Source organism: Euphorbia lathyris, chromosome 1 (genome assembly GCF_963576675.1).
Source record: "Euphorbia lathyris chromosome 1, ddEupLath1.1, whole genome shotgun sequence".
Classification (NCBI taxonomy): domain Eukaryota; kingdom Viridiplantae; phylum Streptophyta; class Magnoliopsida; order Malpighiales; family Euphorbiaceae; genus Euphorbia; species Euphorbia lathyris.
In genome coordinates this window covers 41,776,378-41,796,396 of record NC_088910.1, presented here as the reverse complement: position 1 = coordinate 41,796,396, position 20,019 = coordinate 41,776,378, and the positions used below count along the sequence as shown (strand labels likewise).

The following is a 20,019-nucleotide window of genomic DNA, read 5'->3' as shown; positions in this document are numbered from 1 at the left end:
CGACACAACAAAGTAACTAGTGTCGCGCGTTCTGTAAACGCGACACAACTAAGTATTCTGTGTCATCACTTGTGTCATGCTTGAAGAGCGTGCGTCACAAATGAGTTACTTATTGTATTGTCTGTCTTACAGTGTGACACAAGAGCAAGCTTGTGACGCGCCTTTACCAAAACGACACAAAAAGTATATTATCTTTGTGACACGCTTTTATAAAAGCGACACAAGGGATGTGTTATCTTTACATTAGCATCGATTTTGTTTTGTCAAAATGACTCCAGTACATTTAAAAATTAAGGAGAGAAAGCTGAGAAGTCTAGGTCAAAGTTTCTTCTAGGGAATTTCGAAAGGCAACCCGCCGCTGGAAGACTGGCGTCATCGATCGAAGCAAAGGGAAATAAGCGAGTTGAATACCAGGTTCTTTCCACTCCTAGATAGAACTTGTTAGTGAAAGTCTCTAGTTTGGAAGAATCAAATCGATTGGTTTCCTTGATCCATAGGTGTCTCTCTTCATTTTTGAACTGCCCATTCCATCTACGTATTGAATTTTCAGCGATCTACAGTACAGGTGATCCCAATTGATGGGTGTTAATCCAAGGGGAATACAGATCCCAATCTGGCTTGGGCTCTCTCGATCCATTGCAACTGGGAGAGAGGAAAGTCAGAAACGGGAGATCCTACCCCTTTTGTTCAAAGCGCCGATTACGCTTTATTCCTTCTCAACGCTATCCCGCAAGATTCATAAAGATACCAGATGCGCTGTACTGGACCATAATGGAACTGGGAATAGTACTCTTTCGTTTCGTGGGTAGACTTTACCGAAGCAGTTTTTCTGGCGATCTGTCCTTTTAGGTGAGTTAACTTCTTAAGTTCGAACGAGAATTTGCTTTGATTTTGAATGGGTTTGCTTTAATTTGAATGGGTTTTGTTTAATTTTGAATGTCTGTAAACCAAGTGAATCCTAGATGGGTTAGTATTCCTTGATTTTCTTTCTATTTCCTATGCACATAATACAGGTCTTTATCTATTTCCGATTCTTGGCTATTTCCTTCAAATATGAAAATTTGTGGATTGAGTTGTTGCCTTATATTTCTTAGTTATTTCAGATTTTCTTGATATGTATTATGGTCATTCCTTTGATACATTGATACAGACTGTACGGGCAGAAACCTAAATTACTAAATCAACAGAGGTTTGTGATATCTAATTCAAGATTTTTTCTATAGTTAGTAGTTGCAATTTGCTATATATATCTCATTTTTTGTTTTCAACCTTTTATCATAAATTTCAAAAATGTCTTTGGCAAGCCCATCAGTTAGAAAAAACTTCCCTCAGGAAAACGGAAGCATTTACAATGTCGACATTAACATGATGATGCTTGAAAGTCTGAATTAGAGGTCATTTGTTTGTAACATTTCTTATTTGGGAGAGTTGAGTCTAACTAATCGAGTTGAGAGCATTGCAGGATTTCCAAAAGATAGGATCTAAAATTTGACCTTGCTTTCTTAAGCTCCTTATATTATGGTGCCAAAAGACTTGCTCTGATGCACTGGCATTTCATTTACTCCATATAGTCTGTAAGGCAATTTTAGTTAATATTAATACTCAGCATCTTTGATGGTCTTACAGTTGAATATATGCTTGTTAGTTATAGCCAAAGGGTAAGGGAGTATCTTATATATGCTTTTGGACAAGTATAAATTATGTGCCCCTTGCTTATGTGGACTAGACTTTACCCACTGACAGTTCAAGGAGAATGAAGGAGTTAGAGCTGTAGATTCTAACTCTGCATTAAGTTTATTTACATTGTAGAGATGTTGACCTTAGTAGTACTTATATCTTCTATACTTTTCCAGTTGAGATTTGAAATCTTTTTTCTTGTGATATGATATCTCCAACTATTTGAAGGTATAAATTGTTTTATTTCGATTTACTTAAACAGTTGATGATACTTTATGGGAGTCAACAGCAAAGTATAGGTCGGAGTATATTTATTAAAAACATTAATATGCATAATATGAATGTTGTCTGGTGAGAGATAAAAGATGAAATGTTCATTAAGCTTGCTAATTTTATTTAATTGTATTGGGTAATGAGTTAAAAGCTGAAATGTTCATCAAGCTTGCTAATTTATTTAATTGTATTTGGTAATGGTTGGGCTTTAAGTAAATGACATTGGATGGGTTACATATAAACCATCCATCAGGAACCTATAATTTGATGATTCTCACCTTCTTTCTCTCTTAGCTTTTTTCAATTGGCGATTTTTCCATCCATCTCACTCAATCCTCTCTAAGCTTAGCTTATTCATGCTCTGTTTCCTGTTGGGCCCAACACACTACTCATGGAAAACCTCGTTATAAAGATTGAATGTCAGATGCTACAACCACTTTTTCCAGGTAATAAACTATTAAACTCTTAAACGTTGCATATTTCAATCAAAAATATTCAATGGGTTCTACTATTTTTATGCATATTCAAACAATTTACTAGCAATTGTCTTCTTGCACTCAGTTGAAATCTATCCTAGGTATAAGCTAGAGCCTTTAATTGTCTTATGCATATTTGAATGGAGGATAGCGTTCCATGTTTTTGTGCATATTCAAACAATCTTATATATATATATATATATATATATATATATATATATATATATGTTTTGAGTGTTATGTTATTGATTCCAATCTTGTGTTGATCTTCACTACTTGATATTTTATCCAAATTCTGTTGCAGGAAATAACAGATTGGCAATGAAGGTAGGATTAGGTGAGTCCAAAGCTAAATTATATTTGCAATGTCTCCTTAACTATCTTTGTGTATGCTTAAATTGAATTGACTCTGCCTTTTCAGGTGCAAACGTTGCAGTAGCAGTCATAATACTGTTGTCCTACGTTGTCTTGCGTCAATACATAAGAAGGCATGGTTCCTCAAACTTTAAGTCACCAATTTCCTCATCTGGTCTCTCTTCAAAATCAGAAATAGAATTGGGCGTTGCTTACTTCGGTATTCCCATTTTCTCCTATGCTGAACTTGAAAAAGCTACTAGAAATTTTGATAGTGAGAAAGAGCTTGGGGACGGAGGTTATGGAACTGTATACTACGGTAAGGAGATAAACCTCTACTGTTTCTGATGATAGATTACCTGAACTAGAATAGTTGCTTTGCTGAAAACAAAGTTCTGTAAATACTTGAGCAATTAATTAAATGTTATGTTGAAATGTTCAAACCACGTAAAGCTCCAAGATGGACGGGAGGTTGCGGTGAAGCGGCTGTATGAGCACAACAGCAAAAGGGTTGAGCAGTTCCTGAATGAAATAAAAATCCTCACTCGACTGCGCCAACATTCTTCTTGACAACAGTTTCTGCGTGAAAGTTGCTGATTTTGGTCTGTCAAGGTTGTTCCCGAATGATGTTACTAATGTGTCGACAGCCCCATAAGGTACTCCAGGGTACGTTGATCCAGAGTATCACCATTGTTACCAGCTGACCGATAAGAGTGATGTGTATAGCTTTGGAGTTGTGTTGATTGAACTAATATCATCGATGGCAGCTGTAGATTTTAGTAGGCATCGGGATGAGATTAATCTGGCTAACTTTGCAGTGAACAAAGTTCAGAATAGTGCGTTTGAGGAGTTGATAGACCCATGTTTTTGGTACAAGTCGGATGATGAAGTAAGAAGAAAGGCAGTTGCAGTAGGAGAGTTAGCATTTCGATGTTTGCAACAGGAGAAGGAAATCAGACCTACCATGGATGAGGTGTTGTACATGTATTTGATTCTAACAAGTTGTTAATATATTTTGAATATGTATGTATTTATGCAATGTGGTACTTGTAGTTTTATGTGTATGTTCTATAATATCATGTAGAATCATAAATTTTGATTATAAAATTTTATTACTTTTGATTATAATTTTTTATGCTAGATGCTAGAAAATTTTGTAATTTTTTTTTAAAAAAATATCAATATTTTGCGTCGCGCATGAGGAAAGAGCGATACAAAGTGTATCAGATTAATCGGGGAGCTTGTGTCACGCATTCTAGAAGCGCGTTACAAGAGTTATCGCTCTATTGTATCGCGCACGTGACAAGTGCGACACAACAGATTAGTTTGTGTCGCTCTTAAGAGCGATGCAAAGTTCTTGTGTCGCACCCCTGTTGTGTCGCACAAAAGTGCGACACAACAACCTGAAAAAGTGCGACACAAGTAAGCATTTCTGTACTAGTGTCGTCTCCCCCAAAGACCAAAAAGTTGAAAAGGCTTAAGAAGAAGGCCTACAGATCTCCAATTATTGACCTCCTGGGAGATTCGCCTCTGAGGGATGAAATCACAGACCTTACAGATACTCAATTGAAGTTCTTCTCATCGCATCCTGAGCCCTCTACACAGGAAAAACAAGCCTCTGTTACTCATACCGAGCAACATGCCAAGACTCCAGAAAATCCAAACCAAGCCGAGCAAGAGCTCGAAGTCCTAGATGCTCAAGGAGACAAGCACGCTAAGGAAAATCCTGCTCAACCTGAGATGCCTCTCCCTGCACCAACTCAAGTCCATGTTGAACAGGTAACTATCTCTGCAGATCCACCTCCTTCCCATCCTATTTCACAGAACATTGAGCAGTCAGCTCCTGCAACTCATCAACATCAAAGTCCAGCTGCTGACCATACTGGCACTTCTACTCAAGGACAGCACCAAACACCTCCTCAATCAGGTGCTACTAGAATTCCGGCCACTGAGTTAAATCCTGAGGCACAATTTGCCTATCTTCATGCAACTGAGTCCGGATGTCGCATCATTGACTCGGCTCAACATCTTCTTCAGGACTTAAACAATTCTCATGCCGATGCTGCTGGGTCCGCAAATGCTGAATCATAAGAGTTTTCGTCTCCCACTCAGCTTCTCAATGAGATCAAGAATCTCAAAGATTTAGTAAGTGTCATGACCTCAGTCCAAACCCAGCAACCCAAGCAAGAATCCTTTGTCAAGCTGACTGAGCTGATATTGATGATGGTAAATCACATGAATTCACTTCAAGGACAGATCAATGCTTTACCAATAGTCAACATGGGCTACGCTACCTCTGCTAAGTTAGATCATTGTTTTACCAAGTTGTCTTCTGAGCTGACTGGTACTCGTGACCTTCTCTCTTCATCTTCCCAATGTACGATGGATGAAATTAGTGAAGCTGTCCATCTTCTGAATCTGAGTAAAGAGGAGATGGAAATTGATATGGTCAAAACGAATACTATCCTCCAAACCACTCAAAGCCTCTTTCGCCATGTGCGTCACACAAACGCTCAGCGTGACATTTACGACAAGGCTATACTTAGAATGTACCATCAATCTTATGCCCAGCTAGCGGAAGCAATGTCATGGCTAACTAAGTCACAGGAATATATGCTCAGCATGATCAGCTCATCTATTCGCGTCCCAGGTTCAGTTCTGGATGATGGAGTTCCAATGCTTGATGGGTTATTTGAAAGCACAAAACGTCTCAAGGCATACTCGGTCAAGCTAACTCGTGCTGCTCTCAATGACACCTTCATTGCTCCTCCGCCTGATGGTGGCAAAACGGGGGAGAAAGCACAAGCTGCACAAACTGATGGAACTCAGCCCAATGCAGGAAAGGCAGGAGAAACTTCGGGCAGTAAGAAGAAAGACAAAGGCAAAGGGGTAGCTCAGGCTTAGTTATAAGAAATTAACTTATGTATTTTTTGTATGCTAGCCATTTATATTAAGCATCTTTTTCATTCACAGTGTCTTCCATAAGTGATGCTTATCTTTATACTATATGCTGATCTGAACAAACAAATAAATTCAAAATATATACTCAGTACACATCAACTCTGATACATCCACACATAAACTCTGATACCAAAACTATTCATGTATCAGACTGAGTAAACATTGAACCCTTCTGAAAGTTGACCTAGGTTCATCTGAATTAGATCTTAGAAAGTCTAGGATTGAACTAAGTCAGTATAAACATGTCTTCCCTAATTACTCAATTAAATCTTTAGAAGGTTTAGAGTTAAGCTAAGACAATATATGCAACCCTTACGGGGGAGTAATTTCAGAAGAATAAAATGTAATTCAATCATGGGGAATTTCAATACTGAGTTCCATAAATTAAATATTTTGCAAACATCAAAATGGGGGAGTTTGTTGAAACACCTCTCCACAAGATTTTGATTTGACAAAATCATTTAAGTTTAAACCATGATTAAGAGACAATTAAAATTAAGTGCTTTGATTTAATTGTACTAATCCGTTTGTTCAATATTGAGTATAAATGCAAAAGGAAATAAAGATTAAGACAGGACAAAGTCAGCATGAGAACACAATACAAGCTAAGTAAAGAGCGACTCAGCATAAGAGAAGATAAGTCATCTTCAAAACAACAGCTCAAGAAAGAAGCTGATTAAAGAAGCTGAGTGGAACGGAACTCAGCATAAAAGAAGTTTGCTTCAGAACTAGATCTTGCAGAATGAAGCTGACCATGGAAGCTGAGTGAAAAAGAACTCAGTATGAGAATCGGTGATAATCAAAGACAATGACTATCGAAGTGAAGATGAGTGATCTGCAGGACAGCATGAATGATCCGTTAGCTAAAAGACAAATTCGACAACTGTCTGCACCAATAATAGAAGTCTTGGAATTACGCAAAAGCCAAATTCCAAGGTGTATGGGTCAACTGTTCTTTGCTATAAGATAAACTGCCGCAAGAAGACAAAGCCTGCAGGAAGAAGACAAGCCTGACATCTGAGGAAATCAGAAAACATGATAGGCCTGCACATCTGAAGCTGACCAGAAGCTTGTCCCCCAAAAGAGCCGTTTTGGATTCAACGGACAAATCAAATTCAAATCATTTGATCCTCAAAGTCCAACTATAAAAGGACAAGCAATTCTCTTGGATCATTGCTGAATTACAGAAACTACAAGAGAGAAAAATACAAGTTCAAAGCACTCAAAAACAAGAAAGAAACCTTATACCCACTTTCTATTCCTTGTGTAAATGCTAGATTGATTGTTTTGTAATCATCTAAAGTGTTCTTATTCCAAAAAGAGCAAGTTGTATCAATTGTGAATTAAGAGTGTCAAGCTGAGTGTTTAGTTGTAAATACTCAGTGGTAGAGAAATCTAGGTGCTGGGTTGTAGCACTTAGTAGGAGTTGAGTAGACGAATAGAGGAAGTTACTCTTGCATATTCAACTGCCTTGTAACCGGTTTGTGCTCTACCCTTAAAGAGCTCAGTATTGGATTCTAAAAGCTCGGATGAGTCTGGGGACTAGACGTAGGCAGAGAGGCCGAACCAGGATAAGTGATACTGAGTAATTTCTAACTCTCTTGATTATATATATATATATATATATATATATATATATATATATGTGTGTGTGTGTGTGTGTGTGTGCATGTGTTGCTTGTTATATTTACTCAGCATATAAACTGTTTAAACCTGACACTGAGTAAATTAGAGTGCTGAGTTGGAAGCTGACCACAAAAGTGTCAATTTCCAACTCTCAAGTGAAACAGTCTTAGTCAGCATCTGACTAAAGCTGTCTTACATTAAGATCGGCCAAGCTGACCAAACCTCAGTTAATAAACTCACCAAAATTATCAAGTCAGCAAGATTAATTAAGGAAAAGGTTATATTAGTTCCTAACCCCCAATTGGAACTAATCACACGGGACCAACAATTATCTGATAGTTCAAACTTGGACTCCCTAGTTGTCTTTGTAGTGCTTCGATTAATTCTACCTAGATTTGGCTTCGATTTCTTAGTCTCCATATGCAATTTTCTGAAGAGGGTTTGATGTTAGTCATTAGGAATACATTTGGCAAGGTTGTTAGGGTGGATAAAAACATTGCTAAAGCTATGTGTGGCCGTTTTGCACGTGTGTGCATAGAGATTGATTTGTCTTCTCGTTCGTTACTCAATTACGGGTTGAAGATGAAGTGTATCATATGGAATATGAGCGTCTTCATATAACATGTATGAAATGGGGGTTGTATGGCCACACAAAGGAGAAGTATAGTAATCCTAGTATCCTGACTGGACCAATTAGAGAAAAATCGAAATATGTTAGCATCGAGGAAAATGGGATGACTATGAGCAAAGAGAATAATATTGGTACTTATAAGGCCGTTGATTCTGTTGCTTTGGATGGTGCAACGATGGTAATCCTACCACGAAAAATGTTTATGAACCCCTTGTTACTGTCCAGCCTTTTGTGGGCCCTTCTTTTCAACATATTTCGAGTGGAATCTTTGATGTTGATGAGGTTACTTGGAAAAAAATCTTTTCTCTTGTAGAGAGATCTAGGGGAGGTTTCAATTTTGGCTATGAGTATGGGGGAAAGGGTCGTGCTAGTAGTTCACGAGGTGGGGCTGCTAGTAGGATCTTTCATGACATCATAAATACAACATCTTTTACTGACATGGAGGATAGTGGCATGGATCTCTCTAGAGCTTATGATAATAGTATTGAAACCCAATTTTGATTAAGTTTTGATTATGATAAAAATAACCTTAAAGAATAAGATCCCCCAATAGATTAAAAATTCTGAATTAAATATTTCCTTATGAAGTAACAATTTTATTATAAGTGTAAAATTTTATTAAAGGCAATTAGGTTGTCTCTATCCTATGAACAAATTAGAAGCAAAAGGCCTTCACCAAATACAGAAGTAATGCCCAAGTCCAAAACCAGAAGCCCAAGACATTGCATTAGAAGAGACAACAACGTTATATTCCCCAAACTTACCATTTGTGGTTCTGCGTAGAAACTACCATCTCTGTAACAACCCATCTTTCTTTATACACAAATATGAGAATTCTCCAGCCAAAGTAGAATCCAAGAGAAGAATTGAGGACAAAACTTCTCAACGGTCTTCTGAGTCAAATGACAATTCACCAGTTAGATCAGAATCCAAGAGAAGAATTGAGGATAAAACTTTTCAATAGATATCTTCTAGAGTCAAACAGCTAGTTCGAAGAATTGCCTGTAAAATGCAAGCTCTAGCTCACATTCAACTTAGTGTAAACAAGTAAAAAAGGACATATAGTACTAAATTGGGCTATTTGATTTAATGTTTTTTTAACATTGGGCCTAGCTAAGTTTTGGCTGGGGTCCGATTTTTATAAAAATGTATCCAGCTCTGCTATGAGTTGGACACCTTCTTCTTTGTTCGAGAATCACAAAAGCTAAACCTAATAACTAGACAGGGGCAGCGAATATTTCAGAGAGGGTTTTTCTAGGGCGGAACAAGACCTCACCAAGGGGTTCTTCCGAAGCTGGGGGGCTTCGGGCCCCCAAGCTTCGGGCTGTCTCCGGCCCTGATAGCAATAGTACCTTCTAGTTATATATTAAAATAGAACTAGATATATGAGAATAAATTTAGACATATATGAAATCTTGCATTATTAGCACTAAAGTTTTATAAATGGAGCAATTTTAGACTTCATTAATAACATATTTTACAAAAGCTCATTATTTGTTAATGTGGTTACACATTGTCACTTAAATTCTATTAACGTCGATGTGAAACTAGATATTAGTACTAACGTTGTACAATTTTATATGTGCAATCTATATGTTCTTTCTAATAAGCATTAGACTAAATTTATGTCTTATATGGTAAAAACTTGAAATTAAATTGATGGAAAATGAATTTCTCTTGGATCCATTGCTAATGAAATCTGAAATAGTTCCATTACAAAAAGTTAATGCTCAAGTTGTATGATTTTATACGTGTAGTACATGCCAAGAAACACGTGGATCCATCGTTAATGAAATCTGAAATAGTTCCATTGCAAAAAGTTAATACTCAAGTTGTATGATTTTATAGGTGTAGTACATGCCGGGAAACCGTGGATCCATCATTAATGAAATCTGAAATAGCTCTATTGCAATAAGTTAATACTCAAGTTGTATGATTTTATACGTGTAGTACATACCAAGAAACGCGGGCAACCACCCTTACGTGCCGATCGCGAGTGCATCCATGTCCCTGACACTCAGCTCAAATGATAGAACTAAATTTGTAGTTTATCCCACTAAAAATAAATAAATGATTCCTTCAAAAAAAAAATAATAAAATAAATAAATGATTATTATATGTATGCTAAATATATTCTAAATGCCTTTTCTTCTCTATAAATAATAAATCTCGTTATAGAATAAAACGCCAAGAAAGTCAAACAATTAACTAAATCCCAACATCTCACATCTCTCACTTAGTTTATTAAAATAAAACCCTAATACCCACCTTTCCATGTGCTTAAAGAGTCATTACCGTCGCTCAAAAACATGTAAATGTTTCATTCTATAAACTGTTCAATTTTTCAAAAGTTGCCACTGCTCAATTTCGGCCGTTGACTTGTTCTTTTTCATCATTCTTTTGAGACTTGATTGTTTGGCTTTGTATATAAAAGCCACCTAGCCCCACCTTCTCCTTAAACTTCAACTTTTCCAAACTCTAAAGTTCAAAAGCAAGCTAGCTTTTTGAGATATCATGGCATCACGTGGTCTTCTTCTCTTTGTTTCACTTCTTCTCCTTGGCTTTTTGGGTTCCAGTGATGGAACCATTCTCTTTTCTTCTCTCAAGAAAACTCTTGTAGTCACTGCTAAACCATCTACAACACAAGGTAACACAACACAGTCTTCTTCTCTTTGTTTTACATATACATATAGTTGTAAATAGATTGTTCTGTTTTCCTATACTCCCTAATTTTGATCTGTTTTCTCTAATTTTTACATTAATCTTGCAAGTATCATGCTAAAGATTTAATCTTGCAATTAATTCTGCTGTTTATGAAGATGGGTTTTCTTTTAAATTGAGTAAATTACACCCATATTTAGGTTTTATGGACTCCATCTTCAAAAATGATATAGAAAGTTTTAAACTTTCCTATTTACTAACATAACTTTTTCCTTATAAAAGTAAATGATATCAAAATCACCTACGATTAAGAAGGAAAGTTGTTTAGAACCACGTTTAGAACTCTGTTTTCGAATTTTACAAATCACTAGTACTTAGCTCTCTTTAAACAGCCAATTACACTTCTAACCGAACAACACTAGCAACCTTAAAATCAAATAAAAAAAAAAATTCAAAAGTTAAAATTAAAAAAGTTCAAAAGTTAAAATCATCTAGAATATCATTTCTACAATGGATGATTACCTACTGTTAGAGTAGCCAAAGTTTTAAGGACTTTTGTAATATAGGACAAAGTTAAATGGATTTTTATGTTGAGTTTTGAAGATGGAAGCTTTTCTTATTGGAGTGGTCAAAAGTAAAAAAGAAAATTTAGGGATTTTTATGTCCAATTTTGAAGGTAAGGGACTATGAAGAAAGTAAAGGCTAAATTGAGCATCCACCATGGGTGCAAATTACCCTTTTAAATTGGGGTTATATTGTTGTTTTGGTTGATTAAAAATGTAAAACATGATTAACTAACAGTAAGCAAAATTTGCAGTTCTGAAAGCTGGAATTGACAATATTACCATAACCTGGGGACTAAACCAGACACTCCTAACTGGGACAGACTCAGCATACAAGACCATAAAGGCAGAGCTATGCTATGCACCAGTAAGCCAAGTGGATAGGGCATGGAGAAAAACAGAGGATCATCTATCTAAGGACAAAACTTGCCAATTCAAAATAGTTAATATGCCTTACACTTCTACAAACAAGAACCAAAGTTACACATGGACTATTGAGCGTGACGTGCCTTCTGCTACATACTTCGTCCGTGTCTATGCTTTCAACGCTGATAAACATGAGGTTGCTTATGGTCAGAATACAGATACTCACAAAACAGAAAACCTCTTCGAGATCCAGGCCATCACCGGCCGTCATGTCTCCCTTGACATTGCCTCTGTTTGCTTCAGTTCTTTCTCTGTTGTGGCTTTGTTTGTGTTTTTCTTTATTGAGAAAAGGAAGGCCAGGCTCAGTGAAAGGAAGTGAAACCAAGAGGAAAGGACTATGTGCACCCATTTGACACACTAGTATGTTTTACTTCTATTTCATTATACAGTGTCTGTATTAGGATTTTCTATGACGAACTTAGTATTCATGTATGAAATGGGACTATGGTCTTCCTAGTTTTATTCAAAAAGAGTGAAAGAAAATTACTTACTGTTGATTGTACAATATTCAATGACAATAATGTTCAGTGTTTCTTTTATGCCTATGATTAGATTGTCTTTGAGAGTGGTGCTATGATTCTCCTTTTGCAAGGGCTGTAATTGAGAATGGTTTGCTTTAATTTAATTTTTTCTTTCTTTCTTTCAAAGTAAGTAAATATCCTAATAGTCAAGATAGATAAGGAACAGCTGCTCGAGATAAGTTGTGTGATTTAAAGATTTAAGAATGAGCTGTATCATAGTCATTGATTTCAGTTCCTCCTAATGTAAGAAATTAATGTGCAGTTGACTTCGAAAGAGTGTTTCGTACAACGTGATCTCAACACCTAGTGGATCTTAATATATTTCTTACTTCTTAGATAAGCATATTAGAATTAAGATACTGAAAGTCTAATTATCATCCTGATCGCAAACGGAAAGAAACAAGAAAAGAATGTACACAAAAATGTTTTAAGTTATCAAGAACTCTTTATATGAATCTCAGAAGGAGCATTCTACAGTACTCTTGGAATATAGGCTCTCTTAGACATAAAAATAGCATCTTTTTTTTTTATTATTATACTTTAAATTAAACCTCTCTAGCAACAACTTTTCGCTTTTAGTGGTTTGAGGAGTTAAGATTCTCTTTAAGTTGTTTTTGCCTCAAACTTCTCGAAATTTAACTTACGAGCTCAACAAATGAATCTTTTGAAAATGCTCTAAAAAGTTTATAATTAGTTCATATATTTATATATTAAGTGACTTTAGTGCTTATTTTTCAGTTTTATGCAATAGATGAGTTGGAGGGCGAGCCTTGGCACAATGGTAAACGTTGTCGTCGTGTGACCGAGAGGTTACGAGTTCGAGTCTTAGGAGCGGCTCTCGCCAAAAAATTGGCAGGGGAAGGCTTGTCCCAATACACCCTTGTGGTGGGACCCCTCCCTGGACCCTTGCTTAGCAAGGATATGTAGTGCACCGATCCGTCTTTTACTCAATTGATGAGTTCTAGCATATTGTTGCCTATTAATGGTAAACATCGGCTCACCAAAAACCCCCCTTCAGGCTTGAAGCATGAAGAAACACACCTGTTCTATCTTGTGCTAAAGTTAAAACTCTAGTGGAGGCTCAAAAGATATAAATAACATTAGGGAAGTTGTTTTCAAAATTAGTTTGCTACCAATATTGTGAGCGTACTTTTTTACTGTTGAGAGAGTACTTTATACTACTTTATTATTTATTTTGAAAATAATCAAATAAAAACTAACTGTTTCAAACGGTAAAGTTTCATTTTTAATTCTTATTTTACAAAAATAATATTTTTAATCCTTATTTTACGAAACTTTCAACGGTAATTATTTAAAAGTCATATTTTTAATTAATAATTATTAATTGAATAATTATTCTTTATTTTAATTCTTATTTAAAAAAATAATGTTTTTAATCGTTATTTTACAAAAATTTCAACAGTAATTAATTAAAGATCATATTTTATTAGTTACTCGTTCCTTTTTTTACATCATAATATTAAGTATTGAATTAAATGTTTTGTGTGTAAATATTTGTGTATGGTATTTATAAGTATTGAACAAATTGTTGGGTCGAGTAAATTATTCATTATATATTAATTGAGTAAATATATAATGTTTTATGATAAGTAGGTCCTATAAAAAAAATGAAAATAAGAGAGGATTTTAGTGGATTGTTAATTATAGGTGTGTTTTTGTAGATGTGACATTGGAAAGGAGTAAACTCCATTAGGGATGCTCTAATACCATGTAAAAAGGAACACTAAACCCAAAAGCTTCACTTAAAAGTTAAGGCTACAATAATAGTTTTTATTATCTAGGGTAATTAATTTATTAGTCCCTATATTTTGACAAAACACACTGTTTAGTCCCTGTATTTTCAAAAACACATGGTAAGGTCCCTAACCTTTTTCTCAGTGAACTGTTTAGTCCTTCCGTCTGTTTGTTACATTTTTTACCGTTTATGACTTCGGAAATGACTAAATTACCCTTTACTATTTACCTTCAAACTTCAGAAGAGTAATCCAATTTAGAAGAAGAAGCTATTTGCATGGAGAACAATAAAAAGAACAGACTCAACGCTTACGAATTTGAACGATTAAGAAGAAAATTAAGAACAAGAACACTCAAAGTTGATTTCAGATGCATTAGAGTTTAAAGGAAAGCAAAATAAAGGAAAAGAAGAACACAAATCCAAATTGACTAACAGAATCTTCATGAGAGTCTAACGGCAGGGACTAAACAGTTCACCAAGAAAAACATTAGGGACTAAACAGTTCACCGAGAAAAACGTTAGGGACTTTAGTGTGTGTTTTTGAAAATACAGGGACTAAACAGTATGTTTTGTCAAAATATAGGGACTAATAAATTAATTACCCTATTATCTATAACAAACAATAATTTAATAATAATGGTTACTCTCAAAGCACGTGAGCAGAAGTTTTCTAATGAGAAATATCTTAAAAGTCAAGATAGATCTCTTATTTTACAACTACCTGCTCGTACAATTTGTACGGTTTAAAAATTCAAGATGAGCTGTATCAGAACCATTGACTTTCAATTCCTCCTCCTAAATTAACAGATTAATGTGCACTTAACTACCAAAACCACATTGGTCTTCATAATCACCATTATCATACTGATGCACTTGCAGACGAAAAACAAACTCAAAAAAATGTACACAAGAACATTCAAGTTATTAACAACTCTTTCAGAATTCTATGAGCTTGTGTGGTTTAATACTACAGCATCTGTTAGTCTATCGTTAGGTAAATTATATAATATTCAGCATTGCAGGATCAGGAATAATAATCAAGTGTCCTTAGGAGTCTCTAGTAGGGGTGCAACCGAGCCGAACCGAGTCGAACCCTAGGTAGGCTCGGTATTGGCTCGTTATTATCTCGAGCTTTGACCGAGCCGAGCTTTGACCGAATCTGATCAAGCTTTGATCGAGCCGAGCTTTTATCGAGCTTCTAACGAGCTTTAACCAAATTCATCATACATGCATAGAATAAGTAGCGTAAAAAATAGAAAAGTCTTATAACATACTCCATATGAGTTTAAAATATTTATAAAGAAAAACAATTATGTTATTGTCGAGATTCCAAAACAGTATATGATACTTGTGATCAGAAAACACAAGCTCGGAGAAAAATTTCAAACAATGACATATAAATTAAACTTTGTAATGTATTTTATTCTTTATCAAAACCTAATTGTCTCGCTAAAGACTCAAATGTCTAAATTTTTTTGTGTCATTTTTTGTATGGATTAAATCTTATTTGATTTGTGAATTGTGATGAAAACTAATAATAACTAATGAAATATATATTAAATATATATAATGAAATATATATAGTAATTAAAAATAATCGAGCCTGCTCGCGAACCTGAAGAAGCTCGGACTCAGTTCGTTAGTGCTCGAGCCGATTCCGAACTCGAGTCGAGCCATATCGAGCCGAACTTTGATCGATCTTTCACCAAACCGAGCTCGAATAGTTTGCGAACTACCAAGGCTCCCTTGCACCCCTAATCTCTAGTGGTTGTAGTGTTTATGGTTAACTTTTTAGTCAATAAAATGAGTTCTTGTAAATAAGTGTTATAAAATTCTCTTCTAAGATGCGAAGCCTATGGAATTTTGGGGTTTGAAGCCTAAGTTTAGGAGTAAAACCTAATTCTTTCACTCTATTGCTTTCAGGTTAATATTCAATAGTGATGTTCACGTACTCCTGCCTAATCTATACTACTTCATGTCCATATAACCAATGAACCATCAGTTATTTGCTGCATACATAAAATTACTTTATATTTATTGTACACTTGATCAATGAGAAATAAGCATGAATTAACATTTATCGCATCGATCTGCCATAATAAATAAAGAAAACTCTGATCACATTCGAGAAGCCTAGCAACTAATAATTGGATAATGATGATTTACCCAAACATATCAATTGTTTGTAATATTTGTATCTATTCAAACCAAAAAGCTTTGCAAATTCTCACCTCAGACATCAAATACAAGAATTGAAATCTCTTATGTTTTTTCCACAACAGGAAATGGGTTATCATGAAATTGCTCCAAGGCATAAAAGATCTATCTGAAAACTTCACAAAGGCAACCTGAGAATACATAGAGGCAACCTGAGAATACATAGAGCAAGCGTAGATGGCTATAGACACCTTGAATAAATTACTAAAAACGAGCTCTAGAACTACATGACATCTCATGGATGCAAATAAATAGTAATGTAAATTTTGCACATTGTAAATAACAACCAATTTATACCTCTTGGCAGTTAAAAACCGCACCTCATATTCTTCTTTGAATTCAATGATGTTGTCTTTAAAAGGCTATGAATTTTCTTTAAAGGCTTGTAAATATGGCCGAGATAATGTCCCTCGTACAGCTTGATTGAAGAATGAGTTACCACTGTTTGCACTAAAGTTTGCTTAAGAATCAAAACATATATCTGTACTCTGCAATCTATCAGTACCGATTAGCAATAACCTGTTGTCATAAACCTCAATGTACCCAAATGCATCTGTACCAGGAGGACACTCCAATGCTGCTTCAAAAGACCTATGATGGATTCCATGGGAATCAATTGAATGCCCACCTTTATGATCATGACCAGATAGGCAAACTTTCACACAGTTGTATTGATGTATCGTATTCATTACTTCATCATAATTCCAGAGAAGTGCTTCCAGGCTTGATACACCAGGATCTAAAGGAAGATGGCAACAAACAATTACTTTCTGCTTTAACTTTGTTGCATCCTCAAGTATGCTACCCAACCACTTCATCTGTTCTCTCCCAACAGCGCCATTAAACATAAGGAACCTTCTTTCAAGGCCTACCAACCCCTCTGGGCTGTTCTTCTCTGAATTTGGGTTTCTCTTCCTAAGAAATTCCAATGCCTCTAATGTTTTAGGATTGTCTTGGGGCCACCCAATGGCACTAATGTCATAGCCATCAAGTACAATTATTCTGTATTCTGGAGCGGGTGAAAAATCATAGTAAGCCAGACCATCTGGACCCGAGATCTTCAATAATGGAAGTAATGTCTCACGGGGAAGATTGTAGAGGCAGTGATTACCAATTAAATGATAAACAGGGCCCTTAAAACTCGCAAATTTGTTAATGACTTTCTTCACAGCGTTTAAGGATTCATTGTGGGGGCATTTTCCATCAACAATATCCCCAAAATTAATGACAAACCCAAGCTTCCCATGGTTGTTCCATTTATCAACGGCCCTTTGCAATACATGAATGCTATGTCTATAATACCGAGGAACGCCTATGAACGAGTAACCATCAGGAACATCAGCATACTGAACATCAGAGATAACTCCAAAAGAGAAAAGAGGTTGCTTCCCCTGGGTTGGAAATGCACCAGTAGTGCAGTACATTCTGTATAGATGTCCTATCAAACAACAGTATGCTTTATTATTAGACAAATTCCATAACTAAATGTGATATAGAAGTCCACAAAAAAATCATTAGAAGACAACCTACGATAATGCGAAAGTCATCCTAATCTTCTCTTTTCTTATCCTAGTTCCTGCTTTTGTTTTACTTTTTCAATCAGTTCTTAACTGTTAAGTTAGAAAATATGAAAATTCACAACTTGAACTGCATAACAAGTGACCATTATTTGAGGCATCTAATATCAAGGTCAAACCAACGGTCCATAAAATCACAATCATTGTGTAAGAGTCAGTTGCAAAGTTAAGTTCAATATTAAGTTTAACCATCGAAACCAGCACAAAATGTAATAATAACATTGATGATGAATCAGTGTGTTTGCTGTTCTAAACAATAGTTCCTAAGATGCAATTCAATCTGAAGAAATTAATTCTTTTGTGCATACGAAGTAATAAAATCACAGCCTATGGATGTGGAGCAAGCCTTTCAACAACTGTTTACTGAAATATTCTGATGCTTACAAAGAGAAATACATATAAATTCTACATTCTAAAACTAAATTAATTACTTCACAAAAGCAACATACCCGTAGACCAATGTGGTAAGATCCACAGAAAACTTATCTCATAACCAAACATTTCATTTTGGATATGTTTCTACGAGAAAACCCACTCAATTAGCATGCCGATGAGATTATGCTAATTTTTTATCAATCATCTATCGTACCAAAGGTAAATAATATCATAATTTTGTAAACAGAAGCTAAAATCACAACAAACTTTCTAGTACCTTGAAGAATAGACAACAGTAAGAAAACTTGGCAACAAGTGTCTGAAATTGATTTTAGATTTCCAAACACAGCCAATAGCTATAAGGATACAAATAGGTTGAGATATCACTTGCTAGAAGCAAACACCATAACAACCATTACCCATATAGAAAAGACGTATGGTCTATTAGTACATCAACTATCAATTTGAATAGTTCAAAGTTTTGCCAGTCCATTGTCACATACGAGGGGAAGTTTCAAAATGATGCCTAAGCTTTGGAATCAGGTTTCTGGCATCTACTTATCAGAAGCCCTTGAATCTATAATCAACTTCTGATATAAAATGCATTTTTCTGCGAGTAATCATGCATTAATTACATGTATCTTTACTTCATCAATGGATACCTGAAAGGTCCATCCTGCCTGGTCCATAATTAGAAAAGTCTTGCAGCAATCTACTTATGAAGAAAAGATCCCCATGAAATAAGAAAAGGAAAGGGTTGGGCATTTGCTAAGATATAACTATTTCTACATATCTTTCTCTTTCCACCCATAATTGTTTTATAATCAGTTCTCTAGTATTTAAACTATGTGAATTGCTTCCCCCCTGCACTTCTCAAAGCAGCTCCATAATTGCTCATGTCAAGAGAAACGGGTTTCACCAATAATCCACTCCACTCTATAAGAAATGCCTCTCAGAGCTACCATTTATTGAGCTTCAAGTTGAAAAAGATATTTGATAATGAACTTGTATGCTGCAAGGCTTTTGAACAGCAAATTAAGTTTAAAATGTTTGCAACTGAGAATGTCTAAAGAAGCTTTTTTTCCATCACCTGCATTGAATTTTTCTTGCAAGAAAGGGAACAACCCCTGGTCGCTTATGAGCAACATTAAAAGCAAATTCTATATACAATTATAGAAATTGCAGGAAACGTTATTAGATTCCTATAAACTCATAAAACCTACCGTGTAAATAGCATGAACAGGAAAAAATATAGGGCAAATATAGATTTGGGATTTAAATGATAAGTAGTATTAGGATCAAACATGTAAGGTGTTGTTAGGTAAACTGTAATTTAATGTAGTGGACGGAATCAAATCCACAATGGCATACTACAACTTAATAAACATTAAGTTCATTACAGAATAAAATAAGCTCATAACCCATATCAGGAATTAGCATATGCTCTTGCGTCAAGAATAATCCAACATAGCTCAAATTACAACACAAAAATAAAAGTAAAAGCAATATCCACTTCAAGATACTATTATTAATTTACTGAAAGGAAACAAAGGAAGAAGTGAACTCCCAATTCCGTAAAGGAATCAGGCATCGAAAGAAAAGTAACCGTATCCAACAAGCTAAAAAAAATTAGAGGAAGAAAATGTAAGAAGCGTACGATTGAATTCGAAAGTGATCCGTCAAAATTTGGAGATTGGCGAAATTGCAGATGACGGAATTCTGAAGATGTGAACGGAACAGTGAAAGAGAAGATTTATGGGCTTCGGGTTTTCAAATGGCTACGTATGAGCGAACAGGTAACTCCATTTTACATGTTTTCGTGTTCTTCCTTTCCACTGCACGATAAACTATGCTCTCTTTTCAAATCCGGACTAACAACACTACCTCTTTTTCTTTATCAATCATTATTCATTCCCGTTACCGCT

General features: G+C 35.4%; 3 protein-coding genes across 8 annotated transcripts; 2 read left to right on the top strand and 1 right to left on the bottom strand.

Annotated features, from left to right (window-relative positions):
- Positions 1 to 299: 299 nt before the first annotated feature.
- LOC136229756 (LEAF RUST 10 DISEASE-RESISTANCE LOCUS RECEPTOR-LIKE PROTEIN KINASE-like 1.1) lies at positions 300 to 3,899 on the top strand. Of its 4 annotated transcripts, none has more exons than XM_066018668.1 (5): positions 300 to 414; positions 498 to 2,396; positions 2,731 to 2,763; positions 2,848 to 3,099; positions 3,234 to 3,899. In XM_066018668.1, the coding sequence occupies exons 2-5, from the start codon at positions 2,342 to 2,344 to the stop codon at positions 3,272 to 3,274; spliced, it is 381 nt and encodes a 126-aa protein (XP_065874740.1). In that variant the 5' UTR covers positions 300 to 414; positions 498 to 2,341; the 3' UTR covers positions 3,275 to 3,899. The 4 variants fall into 4 exon arrangements, with proteins under 4 accessions (XP_065874740.1, XP_065874735.1, XP_065874730.1 ...); XM_066018663.1 differs by having other exon boundaries at positions 300 to 849; positions 2,245 to 2,396; XM_066018658.1 differs by having other exon boundaries at positions 300 to 849; positions 1,151 to 2,396.
- A 6,441-nt stretch (positions 3,900 to 10,340) lies between these two features.
- Positions 10,341 to 12,193, top strand: LOC136229750 (high-affinity nitrate transporter 3.2). Its single transcript, XM_066018647.1, has 2 exons — positions 10,341 to 10,645; positions 11,477 to 12,193. Exons 1-2 carry the CDS (start codon positions 10,513 to 10,515, stop codon positions 11,965 to 11,967), a joined length of 624 nt encoding a protein of 207 aa, XP_065874719.1. The 5' UTR covers positions 10,341 to 10,512; the 3' UTR covers positions 11,968 to 12,193.
- A 3,798-nt stretch (positions 12,194 to 15,991) lies between these two features.
- LOC136229734 (manganese-dependent ADP-ribose/CDP-alcohol diphosphatase) lies at positions 15,992 to 20,019 on the bottom strand. Of its 3 annotated transcripts, none has more exons than XR_010689199.1 (3): positions 19,752 to 20,019; positions 16,440 to 17,580; positions 15,992 to 16,273 (listed from the first exon to the last, which is right to left on the bottom strand). XR_010689199.1 is itself a non-coding variant. In XM_066018637.1 (2 exons), exon 2 carries the CDS (start codon positions 17,564 to 17,566, stop codon positions 16,604 to 16,606), a length of 963 nt encoding a protein of 320 aa, XP_065874709.1. In that variant the 5' UTR covers positions 17,567 to 17,580; positions 19,752 to 20,019; the 3' UTR covers positions 15,992 to 16,603. The 3 variants fall into 3 exon arrangements, 1 of the variants encoding a protein (XP_065874709.1); XR_010689200.1 differs by having other exon boundaries at positions 16,463 to 17,580; XM_066018637.1 differs by having other exon boundaries at positions 15,992 to 17,580.

Excerpts from the sequence above, each read along its gene's own strand:
- LOC136229756 (XM_066018668.1), top strand. The coding sequence starts at position 2,342 with ATGGAAAACCTCGTTATAAAGATTGAATGTCAGATGCTACAACCACTT. Across the intron at positions 2,764-2,847 it reads GGCAATGAAGGTAGGATTAG|GTGCAAACGTTGCAGTAGCA; the intron begins GTGAGTCCAAAG and ends CTGCCTTTTCAG. Across the intron at positions 3,100-3,233 it reads TTATGGAACTGTATACTACG|CTCCAAGATGGACGGGAGGT; the intron begins GTAAGGAGATAA and ends AACCACGTAAAG.
- LOC136229750 (XM_066018647.1), top strand. The coding sequence starts at position 10,513 with ATGGCATCACGTGGTCTTCTTCTCTTTGTTTCACTTCTTCTCCTTGGC. Across the intron at positions 10,646-11,476 it reads TAAACCATCTACAACACAAG|TTCTGAAAGCTGGAATTGAC; the intron begins GTAACACAACAC and ends CAAAATTTGCAG.
- LOC136229734 (XM_066018637.1), bottom strand. The coding sequence starts at position 17,566 with ATGTACTGCACTACTGGTGCATTTCCAACCCAGGGGAAGCAACCTCTT.